Raw genomic sequence first — 14721 nt, forward strand, 5'->3', positions numbered from 1 at the left:
GTACAACACGTTGCGGACGAGGCAGAGGGAGAAAGAGGGTGGAGGCGCTAATGCATGGTAAATTGAAAAATTTTGGAGTTCAATGGTGGCATTATGAGTGAGTCCACTTAGGCTGTTGAATTATTCCCGATACTTGGAACATTCAATTTACAATCACTCTCGCATAAACATTTCATCAACTACGATATTTGTTAATTATTATTAAGTGATTTTATTCACTTAAAAAAGCACAATAAATATCATTATTTTTAAAAAATTAATTCTGCTTGTTTTCCCTTTGATTCGTCCTCATTATTCCAAAACTTCTAATTATATTATTACATAATATTTATTTGAATTTTATTCTTTTAAAACAAAAAATACAATTAATCTAAGTGAAAAGGGCGGAGTTCAGTAATTCGATCAAGAAAACCACAATCTTCAGGGCATCCCGAGAAAAGAATAGAGCAATCATCACCTCTCCGTCCAGCCTCCGCTGCTCTTATATAACCCATAGCATTAAAGAATGACGGCTTCCCGTAATCAGGTCTGTAAATAAAGGATTTTTCTCTTGTACATATTTATGCCACTGAATATCCGCCAGTGGCTCAGTCGGAATATATAGAAAAAAAAAAAATAAGAGGAAAGGTTACTTACGTCAGCATGACGTTGAGCATCTCACCTACGAGACTGCCATCTCCCACTGGAATTTGTGATACCTGACATATGCTCTTCATCATGCATGATATGCCGTCTCCACACCACCTAGAATAATTCCATTTCATTACCATTTTAGTTTAAATTTACATTGCAATTTCATGAATTGTACTTGTCGTTGCGACCCGCAATTACATCTGTCATTATTTGAGGGAAACAACAAATATTCACTCTCATCGGAATGTATTACTTCAGTACCTTAAACTATTTCTACAGCAAGTACAAAGAGAAGAGCACAGAAGCGAATGTCAAACAGAGGCCAATTAATTACCCAATTAATTGTTCTCACCTAACGATGAATCCGGCCTCTCACTCCAATAATTAATTATCCTCTCAATCTTTCTACTTCTATGTACGATGGAATGGATCCAACTTTTTCTATTTATCCCAATGTAGGAATTATCCTTCTTAAAATAAATTTATAGTTACAATAAGAAAGAGAATTATCAACGAAATCTAAACGAATTGGAGACATGAAAAACGTTTTATCGTTTTACTGAATGCAACAGAATAGAACGAAAAAGAGGAAGGGAAAATCCGTTAATGAGCGTATGGAGTTGATGGGCACGGAAGCCCAATTAAAATTTCCTCTGTTTAATGAAGTGTATCATCTAGACGTTCTTTCTATATTAATTGACATCATCAAAAAGACTTACAGTTTTTTTCTTTCTAAATGTCTCGTGGATATCTATCTTTCATGCTTAATATTTTGTTATCTTAAATTATAGTTCATTGAGAAATGACTCACCTACTCATTTCTTCTTCCAAAAATTCGTAAAATAGTTTCCTTTGATATTCACTGCTCGTTGATCTTTTGCGTCGCTTCGTTAATGATGTAAAATAATCGGTGAAAAATGTTGCATTCTGGGGTAGTGCATACTGAAACTGCAAATTTTGGCCGTATACCAAAACTCTACCGCCGAGGGATATAGGCACAGCAATACCTACGAGTAACTTTTCCGCAGTGAAGGAAACATGAGCTCATTATTATTATTATACTGTTAAAAGATGTTGTCTATATGAGACATAAAAAATAATGCTGAATTTTTACGATTCTATAGCGATGTGAACAGTATTTCATAGAAAGATAATCACATGCAAGAATATTGTGTGTACTCAGTGATTTATTAATTTCATAGCTCATTCTATATCTAATTTTGTTCCAATGATACTGGAAAAAAAATATTAATAATTACATTGAGCTTACTTCCTGTAATCAAATCAAATTTCAAACGCAAAAACTTTCCCGAGAACTTCCGAAGCCCTCCTTCAATTTTAAAGAAAAGTAGTTCAAGTCAATAATCAGAATTCCATGTCTAAGAAGTTGCAGTTGCTTGACTTAGGAATTTATAAGGAACTCGGTGTGTTTGAAGAAAATTGTAAAGCTTCAACTAATGAAAGAGTTAGTTCGATTCCATTAGTCACTGGCTACCAACATTTCTGGACTAGACAGAAGTTAATTATCGATTAAACCCAATGAGGTGTGAGTTAGGTAACAAAAGAGTGAGGGATCGTTACCGGTTTTCTTAAAACAGTGCGATAACGGTGACTATCACGAATAAAACGTGACTCATGTGGAAATAAAATTTCTGTGACTCGTAAATAAATATTGTCTCACATCCTCCCGCCGAATTTATTAATATAAAGTTGGAAAAAGTGTTCTCGCGCAATGACACCCAATGAATTGAGCGGATCGAGAGAGCTTCCAGTATCTCTTGAGTGCTCAACATTTTTACGACGATAGATGCTCGAAATTAAAAGAAATTTAGTAATTTGGTGTTCTCACCTTAATAGTACCACCGAACGGATATACCAGAGGTGGCGAATACAAAACTTGCTCAGGCCCAATTGTTTCGCATTGTCCTCCAGCACTATATAAGCCAATAAGTGAGAAAATAATAAGTATCATCTTATTTGCCGGCGGTGTGGAGAAAGCTCAGAGGCTGAAAAAGTTCAACTTATGATTTATTTCATGATCACCGAGTTGTTTTCGTCGATCGGTTTATTTTTCAAAGAGTTTCATTATTTTATCGACATTCTTGTTGTTACGATTTAATTTTTATGTATCAAAAATTGCTCTTCGTCCGTGAACATGGACAACGTTCACATACAGATTCTCAACATCCATTTTGTCGTTGACGTATCAAGAGTTTGCCATCAAGGAAGCAGGATGACACACATACAAGCGCGTGTATTCATCAGTGCTCTCACCCCAAATGAAGGAAGATAGTACCTAGGGTTGGATGACGAGCGGTGTTGTAACGTGCACACGACATCACCAAGACCAATGAACAAAAGGAAGCCGCTATGTGTAAGTTTTGACATGAGGGCCCTCCCCCCTCCTTGTGGCTTATTATAACTCAGATTTAATGGCTTATTGTCTTGAAAATCAGTATGCTCAACTCCCAACTATTCAGTAAATTTACTACAGCGATGGGGTTGAATTCTTATAAAATGACTCCTACAAACTGTTCAATCGCGTTATTTGGTCCTATCACTCCCACTTGAGGAAGCATTTGCACGATCAAAGTACTATTGCTGAGTGGTTTACGACGTGATTATCATCACTGAAGGTTTGAAGCCTCATTGCGTAACACGATTTTTTTCCCCAATTTTCCAATTCGTCTAGAGCCCCAAATATTTCTTCCTCATACCACAATTTGACTCAAAAAAAAAGAATGCATCGAAGTGGTAAATTTATTTTCAACTCAATTAGATAAAAAGTATTTTGAAAAAAAAAAATAACGAGCAAATATCGCTAACTAATGTTCCTTCCCCGCATAAAACGAAAAGGTGAAGATTGGTTGTTACTCACAGGGCAGTTCATCGAGTGAATCTCCCGTAATAGTGAATTTTGAGAACAGTTAACCAGGAGTCAGAGTAATCTTGGTAAATGACTTGAGCGGTGACTCGAGGCAATTGGAGTATGTCCGAGTACAGTCACCACCAGATCTACCCAATAATTCTGCTTCGTGATACAATTTGTTTACGCCCTGATAACTTGAGTTAACTCTTGGTGGGAAATCCCCAGTTGGCCTATAAAAATTGAATGTAATCATTTGTCAATATTGCAATGGATATCGATGGGCCTATATTAAAATTCTATATCCCGAAAATCGTTTCCTTTTATATTTCCCTTTCTGAAGAAAGGAACGTTCGGATAAATATCAACTAAAAACCCACTATCGGATCACGATATAAATCAATATTCTTAAAGAAACTTACGTCAGAAACAAGTGAATTACTTCCTGAAGAATGTCTCGATCGGTTTCAACCAGAGGTGCTTCAGCTAGTTCACAGATGCTCCTCAGGAGACACTCCCTGCCATTTCTCCAGCCATACCTACGTAAGTAAATATCAAAATCTCATTCGCCCGAATTTCACGCTGTAGTGCATTTGAACATCTTCATTTTCAATACAATAGAGTCTTTCTCTATCTTCCACCAGAGTGTCTGCGATAATTTACTTCCGTGGATATTTGAAAAACCAAAAGATGTGGAATGAAAAAGCTCGTCATCATCAGTCCTGAATTTTCACTATAAATCCATGATAATTCATTCGCCATCGAGAGAAACGAATTATACACCTCATATAATCAAGAGGAAATTCATTCGCTGAAGAATTTCTCGGTTAAACTTCGCGTCGCCATAAATCGATCTGCCGTGAAATGTTTTGCCAGCCGCTGGTGCTTTTCTCGCTTCTTGAATTAATTACTTTATATTCCAATTAATTTACGCCCTTGTGGCTGCACTTACTTCTCATTAATTCATTCCACCCTGGTCTACCAAGTTCTGAACGATTTAGCGTAGCATTTTCGACATTTTTTTATGTGTAATTATAGTTATATTTACATATGAGCAAAAGCAAAACGGAAAATTAAAAAATTGTCAGCTATGATTTATTCTCATTGTCAATAAATAATCCCATTCTTCTTCATCCACTGTCAGTTAAAATTATCTATTGTAATTTGACGGAACTCAAGTTTTTCATAAATCCTCGTAATTTATGTCCCAGCCCCATAATTATCTTTTAAATTTAATCAAGAGTTCAATGAAATTCAATTTATATCACGTCATCTCAGAAGAGAAGTAAAGCGATACTTGAAGACTTTAATGTCTCTTCTGAGGATAAACACCGCATGCGCAGGCCTCCTCCCCTACCTCACTATGAATACCTTTGTGAGCGATAAAAAGCGCATATTATCTCGCCCAAAGATTTAAGTTTCACCGTTTTTACTTTCGCTTGAACTGGAATTTGTATAGTTTTAATGGCTATCGCATTGCACAGTATAAATTTAATGATAAATGAATTATAACAATAAATAGTATAATGAATTCTTTTACAACATATAAACTGTCCAATTTTTAATATATTCAATTTCTAACATGAGTCGATATCCCAGGCACTGTTAATTCATGGAAATTTATGTACTCACGTATCGAGTAATTGTTCAATAGCAGCATATGCCGTATGAAGATTGAAATCGTGATTCTCGCGGGAAGGTATAATCCCTGGCTCATGAAGTTGTGTCAAATTCCACGGCAATGCATAGTTGAATTGAAATGCAAATGACGTTGCAATGGTTCCCTTGTTATTGGTAATCAGGGGGACCGAGATGCCGATTGAAAACTTTTGACAAAAAATGCAATGATATACCATTTATTTGGGCTGGTTAAAAATATATGGTATTAACAATGTGTTGGCGGTCTTTTTTCATGAATCCCTAAGTTACTTACTTGGAAAACCGTACTCTTTGGAAATAATAAAATTGGTGGATTCCCAATGGATAATTTTGAAATAGTAGATAGTAGCAGCATCAAGGCTACGGCACGTAACATCCCAAACGAACTGTTTCAAACTGAATTGTGAGGGCAGTGATGTTTGTATGTGAATATCCGTGTATTTCGACTTCCTCCCCGAAATCTTTACTCTTTGCTCAAGTAATTGGAGCCCGCGTATTGGCTGACTGGTCAAAGACCCAAGAAATCCACTGTAAATTGCTTCTTCTTTTACTCTGCTCCACTATTCCTTTACTGGTACTCGTATTACATTTTCCACTCCTTTCTGGGATTTCAGATGACTGTCAGAGTTCCACACGGACATGGTGAATTTTTTCATTTAATGTATTCACTAGTTGGAAGCTTTTTGCATTTAACTATTTATTCGTTCATTAAAATTCTGATCCTTTCAATAAATCGGTGACGTGGGTTTTTCACCAGGCCAGTTTAATAGAAATTGTAAATGATGATAGGTCACTAACACTTGACATTATATAATATAAAAAAAAATATTATATAATTAAACATTTGGGTTTGACCACACCCATCGTAATAACAAAACTTCACCCCCACCAACGCCACATACACACAACAACTTTTACCCATTCGTTGTTTTGTCATTTGTCCTGTCTCGTTTAGACCGAGTTTCTCATGTATATCCTTCTATTATACAGAAACGTAGGGCTTCCAGCTTCACTCGGTGCTGGCGTATGGAAAACTAAGTAATGTCGAGTTTTCCATCCGTAACTTTCATCCCGGTTGAATGTATTTCTATGTATTTACGCACCTGTATTTTAAGTACTCGACACAATGGCATTCAAGAAGAGGGTAAGACCCATCTACAGTAAACGTTGAAATGAGAACTTAATTCACCCCCTGTGAGTACTAACACTTTCGCATATTCTACGCAGGTGGTTGTGAATTATACATTTCGGGAGTATTAAAACTTTTGTTTTCGACATTAGAGAGTTTATTTTGAATTATTCATCATCGTTATTTGTCATTCTGCGCTGAAGGTACTAATTCTAGAAAAATATATCTTTAACTTGATGATAGGAATCTCACGGCTTCACTGGCTAGTGCTAGTCTTGTCAAAAAAATGATTTTACCTGGCTAGGCTTTACCCCCCTCCCTAAGTGAATGGTGTACAACAAACAGGGGAATGTAAAAAGAACAACGGAATACCAAAAAAGCAATCAAGACGAACATCCTTCATAACAAATGTTTTATTAATTCTACAAAAACAAGTTGGTGTTATCCCGAAATCTCCGGACTGAGTAAAAGAGAAAGGAGAAAGAGATTGCTTCCACCCGGGGAATTCCATGAATCCCGGTTATACTCTGAGGCAAATGAAAATCGCTGAAGGAATGCACCCGGTGAAAACAAAAGAGAAGTTGAGTGCTGAACTGAAGGAGGGAGAATAAGAGGGAGAAATAGGGTTTTCTCCAAATAAAAATATAGAAGAAAAAACTTAACGTCACAAAGTTTTTTAGCCCTGGCAAGTGGAGATTTTTTTTCTCCAGGCTATCCAATGGTAGAAAATACGTCTAGGGCGCTTCTACTGCATTCTGGATAAAGGGCGTGGCAGTTTTCGCCCACGTGCTTACCAAGTCTTTCAGCGGCATGGTATTCACGATCCTCATACTCGTCGTACGGCTCGATGGTACTTGAAGGCCTGCAAAATTCCACATGCGTGCCAGAACAGTGGCTCGGTTATGTCACTGGATTTTATGGCTTTGTAAAATCATAGTGACACGGGTTATGGTGATATTTTATGGGAATTATTGTCGGTGGGAGTTTATTTAGGGTGGAGAGGTGCATCCTGTTGGTGATAGGATTATTTGCATACGTCGATTATCATTTTTCCGCTGTTTATTCGGGTTTTCTAGTGTTCAGAAATCATTCTTTAATGAGATTGCATTTGTAGTGAATACAATATATAAGGAAATTGTATTGTTTTGTATTTTACGTGAAATTCTACTCGTAACTGGTGGAAGTCCTGTGTAAATAAGGTACTCTGCACTAATATTCAGGTCTGTGGTCTAACTGTAGGTAAACTCTAGCACCCTCCAAACCCTTCAGTTAAATCTAGGAGAGCATCCCGTTCCCCCGAATTTATCCAAAAATACTTCATCACTCTTATTGGCCCTGGAGCAACTTCAAATTGAAGGATAATTTGATTATTGGTCGAACGTCGTGTATCGCCGTAGATTGGATGCAACGTACGGCTGAGCCCACACCGATGGAAATTTGAAAAGTTTTTTACCACTCGAATGAGTTTTCAAGCTGACTTTATGAAGTTTTCGGCCATGGGATTTTTCACATTCGGTTTTATAATGTTTAAAAATTGATTAAAAATATAAATTCTAGAGTCACTCGCCATTTCATTCAATGATCTAAATTTAAATCGTGATGCAAGTTCCTGCCATAATCTGATTGTAATCCGCGACCTCCAATTAATATCGCATTTCAATAATCTCAAATATTTTGATAGTCATGCAAAAGATAAATAATTGGACGCGATGTATTTCTGTATATTGGATACAACATGTAATCGAGCCCTCGGCAAGGGAATTTAAAAAGTTTTTAGCGTCTCGAATGAGTTTCCAAGTCAACTCCATGAAGTTATCCGGAATACAGCAATACAATTCGTCAGCTCAAGTTTGATGATCTTGTGGGATTTAGTCAGATTTGGGAGGAGATTTGAACTTACGTGAGTAAGGCTTGAATTATCTGACCAAAGAGGCCGTGACGGAGGTCAAATGGGGCAGCAGCCACTTCGCAAATAGCCCTCAGCAGGCAGGATTTACCACCAAAACCGTAATAATTACCAGCATTCATTAATATTTTGTAGATACTCCAACGAGTTTGACTTGTTCTCTCAAATTGTACACCTGGCTCGATAAAAGCTGTAGAATTCTGGGGTAATGTGTACACCATTTTCGTGAATGCACCGACAATTACGCTCTCCCTGTCTAATTGCAACGGGGTACCTATTCCAAAAATTAACTGGAATATAAAATCATTGAAATTAGCTTTCATCAAATTAATAGAACAATTTTTTTTTTCAAACTTTTGAAAACTTGAAGAAAAGAGTTTTACTATGTTCCTAATAGAGCACTCACTTCAATTCTGATACTGATGAGGAGAATGAATTGTTCACATGATTCTCCATCATAATTATGACCATCATATGCCCTCAAATAATCTCATTTCCAACATTCTCCAACCATTGCAATTGATTATCTCTCCATGATGATAAATCAATCCCTTTGTCAAGCAAATTTTCCGAATAATTCACTGAAATTTATGGCATACCACGCAAACACACAGAAGATTTACCTACTTACTATTCAATCAGTCTAACTAATTAACGCGCTGGATCGCCGGAGCGTTTCAGAACGAAACTCGTACCCCTTTCCCGCTCGATAGTACGTGCCTGTGCTTTTAAGCTCGCACTTAGCCATCCTCATTTCAACCCTCTAGCCTGTATTTCTATTGCCCCAACCTCGTACCTCCTCCTCCCTTCACTCCTCTACCCGTGCCGCCGTTCCCTACACTTGAAGCGCTCTAATGGGCCCACACTTTGTGAAAACGCAGTCACGGCTCATTCCCAATTCTGGGTACCAAGTGCAACACGACGATAGCCAGTAAAAGGATACGAGTGCGATGGGAATAAGGAATTGAAGTTGTTTTTTTTTTTTCATTTTATTGTTCATTGTAAAGGAGTTTGTCGAGAGATGAATTCAGGTTGAGAATAATTTTCGAATGAATATCCAGAGTATGTGATTCAAAACTTTAATATGTAACTTGATTTTAGTCTCGACCTGAATTCAAGCCGCAGTGTAGATTCAAATGATAGCTGGAAATCAGGTGATTTTTCATTTGTCCAACAAATAACTTTTTTCCATCTCCATTAAATTCACGATTTATCGATCTCATAATCCGTCGTTTCAATGAATCCATGAGAATTCATGATTCCCTAATATCTTGGTAAAAATAATATGAATGAACTTAGGTGATAAATTCACGCCGAGAAGAAAGGAATTCTTCCTGACGTTAAATTCTTTTTAGCTTTCGAAATGACCCCCGTGAGCGGCGGGTCGATTAAGCGAAAGATATATAACCCTCGACTGATCGAGCTCCATGAGAATGGAGATAGCCTAGCCCCAAAGCCCATTGGATTTTATAGCTTAACCGATAGTCGACAGTGCAGTTATTAATCTGATATATTAATTATCATCTGAATATCAAATGCCATTACTGATTACAGATTTTAATTAAAAGTACTCAGTGAACTGGATGGATATCGAAATCCTCGAATCCAGCGGATAATTGAAAATTTTTATCAGTTTTGAAATACCTCCCTCTGTGCGGCAATCATACGGATAATCGAAAATTTAATGAGATTTCGAGGGTAAAAGAAATGTCGCGGGGCATCAGTTTTGGCTCAAAGTATCTTAAATACTCCAGAGTACACTTACCAGTAAAGTTGAAGGGTTCGGATAAAGCAGAGTTCTTGGTGAACGCGACAAAAGTTTCATCCCATTCACTGGACTCACTGCGACATTTCCACCATCGTGACCGAAAGTTTTATGAAGGACACAGGCGACAAATGCCAACGAGATTGTCTCAACCGCTCTCATATCGCCTCTTATCCCTCTTGTTTTATTATCCCTTGCTCGTTCTCTCTATTCTTATTTCTTTTTATTCCACCATAAATAGAAAGAAGAAATATTGCCGATTTATTTATTCATTTCTCTCTCTCTCTCTCTCTCTCTCTCTCTCTCTCTCTCTCTCTCTCTCTCTCTTTCTTCTTTAACCTCTTGGAAAAAAATGTATGCAATGTTTTATAAACTCACTCCGTGGATTTTTGAAAGCACTGATGGTGCTTCAGCTCATCCAAGCGTATAAGGTATATACGGCCATGTAAATCTAGGCCTCAGAGAGCCGCCATCGCAGGGTAAACTGAATTATTTCGGTCCGTTAGATCGTTCTCCTACGCCTTCTCTCTTCATCTCCTTCTCCTGTTACCGTCCTAGTCCCTCCCCCACATGCATTTCGTTGAACAAATGTTGGAAGAACGGGATTCTATCGTGTCAACGAGGTAGGAGTACATGGATTTTTCTCTAACAGAAAATGTTATTAGTGAAATGTACATAAGATGAAAATCACGTACCAACCAATAAACTTGAAGCTAGATACAACCAGGGTTTGGATGATCACCACTCAGAAAAAGGGAGAATATTTTGTGCACCGACAGGACTGACGATGACTGAATGCCAGATTCACCCTGAATGCATCTCCTTTAATCCTCCGATTCCTCGTGAATCGGAAATAGGGGAGATTGAGGGAAAACCAATAGTTCAATTTAGCAGAGATACTTCAACACTGGCAACCCTAGTCGTTATGGTTTTCCGAGAAACGGAAATGTCCGTTACCCAATCGAGTTTTTAATTAAGCGGATAATCGATTGCTCAGGGAGAGGCACCTCATTTCACATACGATTTCATTTGAAGGAATTGTCCATCAATATTGTCACTGATTATCAGTATGTTCTGAGTGACGAATTGGCCTTGAAACAAAATAAATGATGGCCATTTGAAGCCTTCAATCACCCGGAAATTCACTCACATCACATTGCGCCTCTATTATTTGGAAATATCTCATTCCTCCAGTCAATTACACTTGCCAGACTCAATGAACGTATTTCCAATTTTATCATCGTTCAGACATTTTTTCGCCTTCTCGACAATTCAACCAATTTTACTGGATTTTTTTTTCAATAAAATTCTGGAAGCTTCTCGCTTAACAACTGTCTACGACTAGATGCTGGATATTGAATTAGGGGTAAGAAAAAATGTTGCAGAGGAATTGACGGATACATAGTATACATATACATAGGACTGTTACACAGCTGGAGAAACGGTAAAGCATCAAACCTCGATGTCTCGAACAACCGTCGTGCTCTCACTTAGACGCTTTGCCGCGGAATGTGAGCCGAGACTGTGGGATTGAATTACAACCCCGCAGTGTACGACCTAATAAAACTCCTCCCTCACCTCTTTCTTGGACTTCCTGACCTTTCGTCCTCCCTCTTCCCTGTATCCTTACGACTCTGCCATCATGTACTGGTGGTGCTCTCGCCTTCTATGTTGGCCGTCCACAACGAGCTATAAAAATCGAACCGGTAGCGACGCGCTTCCGTACTAAGAAGCATTGGCAATATCAGAGGATCCGATTTAAAAATATTTTACATTCCTTCTTTTTTTCCTTTTTGGTACATGGATTTTTGGAATTTCATTTCTTCACGATATTAAGTGATAATTTGCATCTTTATGAGAGTGCCAGTTCATGGACTGGTTTTTAATTGCAACCTTAATTTAAAACGCTTTGACACTAGAAGCTGAGCTTAGGCTATCATATAAATTTTAAGCATGAGGTGATTTAAGGCATGATCTAAGAAGAATATTAAGGTTGAATTAAATTCAAAAAATTTTTTTCTACTTACTCCACACGTACAATAAAATTCACATGCAGTAATATTGCGAACGACATTTTAATATTTTTTTTCTCATTGCTTGGGCTCGAGGTTAACTTCTTTTTTGCTGCTTTTACTTACCATGATCGCCCTCCCCTTTTCAATAAATTTATCCCCACTCTTTTTCTCTCTTTCTCTCTCTCTCTCTCTCTCTCTCTCTCTCTCTCTCTCTCTCTCTCTCTCTTTCCCTTGCCCACCCATGCGCACCTGTTATCGAGCGACAAAAATGCCAATAACATCCGATAACTGCGTCACGTTTCGATACCATTGTATTCTGTCGATTTTTTTCCCTTCCAATGGCTCTTTGTTTTAACTTTTTGGTCTAAATATTTTTTTATTTTTCAGTTTCATTATTTTCACCGTTTCCTTTGCCAAGGGTTTTTTCCCATCAATTCTTGCTGCTTTCAGTTATCTTCACTGGTTTACGAATTGTCTGCCATTACAGTGGATAGAATTAGTATTCATTTAGGATCTCGGTGAAATAGTCAAGAATGTTCTCGGAACAGTCTTGAAACAAGTGTCTACAGGCATCGGAGGACATTCGGCCTCTGACTTCGGCTGCGTGATACTCTTGGTCTGCCAGATTTTGATATGATTCCGAAGTGGATGATGGTCTGAAAAAATAAAGCGGACAAAACCAATAAGAATGAAGTCTCCTACTAGCTTCACTTGGCGAAACCCACAACTTTCGTAAGATCTCAGTACAACCCTTATACATGATAAAAACGAACGTCTTAAATTTCTTATGGCCTCCTCATAGCCTTCCTCTGACCCTTGAGAGCCACACCAAGACCTCCTAACCATCCGGCCTGATGAAATTTTTCTTTAACATTCGTCATATAAGAATGAAATTTTTTATCAAAAATAATCAATTTTCATTCACTGGAATCCAGAAATTCTGTGCAATCCCTTAATTTCTATACTACGCTCTGACTCGTAGTACTAAAGATAACCTAAAGTAATAAGTACGTTACGTGAGTAGAACATGAATGAGCTCCGGTGAAATTCCATGATATTTCGAAAATGGTAGAGCAGCTGCCTCGCAAATTACCCTTAAGAGACAGTTTCTCCCCGAACCAAGAGCAGCCAGACTAGACTCGATCATTTGGTATATATCCCATCGTGAAATGGATTCCAAGGATGAGCCTAAAGGTCACCGAAAGAACAGTCGGAATTAATGAATAACAATGAAGTCTCTTGATATATACATTTTTTATCGCTGAAGTGAAACAATAGAGGAATAGAGAGGCAAGATGAAAGACATATTCAGGGGGAGGGGAATACAATTTCATCAAAATGAAAGTGGGCATTGCTGTACGAATAAAATCCACAGCTTTCCAAGATTTTTCTTTTTCATTCTTTCTACTGGACTGCTCTGATGAGATATGCCTCAAGGTTGACAGAAAAAGATCCATTAATGTATAAAATACGGTAGAATCTAGCCTTATTGTCATTGGTTTCATTTTTTTACAGTGAAGGCTGAAAATTTATTTAAATGATTTTTTTGTTGTAACAATTCAGGAAAATACACTAAAACTGATTAGTAATAACCACAATAATAGAAGTCTTTAAGAAGTCATGGATTAAATTTCATCCACGTCAACTAGAATTGATGAAATATTCTCGCAAACCTTGTTGATCGAATTCTCCGGTGATTTCTTGCCGACGAGAGCCCTTCATCGATCTCTCATACCGCACGTAGGGCTCCGTCAGGTACGACGCGTTATACGGGAGGGCGTAATTGAATTTCATAACATATCCGATTATGGTACTGATATCGACGTCCATTGGCAAACCCAGACCAGCGATTATCTGGATTTTTTAAATATAAAAATCATCAATGGAAATCAATTCTCCCCTTCGACAATTAATCCGGGCCTGGGAAATATTGGTTAATTTTCGCAAATTGACAAATGATGAATCGAATTCTTTTAACTATTTCAGCAACTCTGCCAATTTGGTCTAGTAAATTATTGGTAGAACGATTGTAATTTTGTCATAACATTAATTATCAATAATACAATATAATATGTTAAGAAATAGAACACCAATTGAGCTAAAAATGACAAAAAAAAGGGATGTATATAAAAATCACTGAATGCAAATGAATTACCTGAACTTTTGTAGCCGCAAAACTACCCGGCGTTGGAAATACGAAGTATCGTTTTTTCCTGTGCCCCTCAGCCATTTTCGTTGAGCCCAGGACTATAAGGCATATAACAAAATCAATAAATATAACACGGGATGCAATAAAAACTCTCATTCTTTCCAAAATTCCCGGAAACGATGCTAAGACAAGATCACGGGAAACTCTGTTACGCGCATTCCTCGCCAACAAATGAATAGGTCACTCGAGGAAGACCAGTGGTAAACCAACTAATGACTCGCCGCACTCTCTGGACGTACTAATTACTAGTGACGAGTGTTCGAGACACGATAGAGTAGCCAGTGGAGAGAGCAAACGTAGTTCACTTGGGAAATTTTCGTATCACATCGTCCTCTATTTTGGCACGGTGAGAATAGCCCTATCACCGGAGGGGAATTATTATACTGGTCATTTTTTCAAACAAAAATGAAATGTTTTTTTATCAATATTTTATTCAGTTAACTTTTGCACTGGCCGCAACAGCCATTGTACTCACCATGTTACCTCATCCCGTATGCATCGATTTAAACCGGTGATGTAAAAGATTCGGCAAAATTGGC

General features: G+C 37.7%; 3 protein-coding genes across 5 annotated transcripts; all 3 read right to left on the reverse strand.

Moving 5' to 3' along the window:
• Positions 1-214: 214 nt before the first annotated feature.
• Positions 215-6047, reverse strand: LOC135170759 (uncharacterized). Of its 2 annotated transcripts, none has more exons than XM_064136817.1 (5): positions 3512-3648; positions 2483-2639; positions 1445-1650; positions 637-744; positions 215-528 (listed from the first exon to the last, which is right to left on the reverse strand). In XM_064136817.1, exons 2-5 carry the CDS (start codon positions 2603-2605, stop codon positions 366-368), a joined length of 600 nt encoding a protein of 199 aa, XP_063992887.1. In that variant the 5' UTR covers positions 2606-2639; positions 3512-3648; the 3' UTR covers positions 215-365. The 2 variants fall into 2 exon arrangements, with proteins under 2 accessions (XP_063992887.1, XP_063992888.1); XM_064136818.1 differs by lacking the exons at positions 215-528; positions 637-744; positions 1445-1650 and adding exons at positions 3922-4038; positions 5132-5325; positions 5433-6047 and having other exon boundaries at positions 2101-2639; positions 3512-3732.
• A 668-nt stretch (positions 6048-6715) lies between these two features.
• On the reverse strand, positions 6716-10380 carry LOC135171166 (uncharacterized). The gene is made up of 4 exons (XM_064137534.1): positions 10337-10380; positions 9959-10177; positions 8188-8483; positions 6716-7149 (listed from the first exon to the last, which is right to left on the reverse strand). Exons 2-4 carry the CDS (start codon positions 10118-10120, stop codon positions 6999-7001), a joined length of 609 nt encoding a protein of 202 aa, XP_063993604.1. The 5' UTR covers positions 10121-10177; positions 10337-10380; the 3' UTR covers positions 6716-6998.
• A 102-nt stretch (positions 10381-10482) lies between these two features.
• On the reverse strand, positions 10483-14511 carry LOC135171165 (uncharacterized). 2 transcript variants are annotated; one of them, XM_064137532.1, is made up of 5 exons: positions 14129-14505; positions 13647-13827; positions 12990-13161; positions 10658-12629; positions 10483-10603 (listed from the first exon to the last, which is right to left on the reverse strand). In XM_064137532.1, exons 1-4 carry the CDS (start codon positions 14276-14278, stop codon positions 12470-12472), a joined length of 663 nt encoding a protein of 220 aa, XP_063993602.1. In that variant the 5' UTR covers positions 14279-14505; the 3' UTR covers positions 10483-10603; positions 10658-12469. The 2 variants fall into 2 exon arrangements, with proteins under 2 accessions (XP_063993602.1, XP_063993603.1); XM_064137533.1 differs by lacking the exon at positions 10483-10603 and having other exon boundaries at positions 11864-12629; positions 13067-13161; positions 14129-14511.
• Positions 14512-14721: the final 210 nt, after the last annotated feature.

The sequence above is a fragment of the Diachasmimorpha longicaudata genome, chromosome 18 (genome assembly GCF_034640455.1).
Source record: "Diachasmimorpha longicaudata isolate KC_UGA_2023 chromosome 18, iyDiaLong2, whole genome shotgun sequence".
Taxonomy (NCBI): Eukaryota; Metazoa; Arthropoda; class Insecta; order Hymenoptera; family Braconidae; genus Diachasmimorpha; species Diachasmimorpha longicaudata.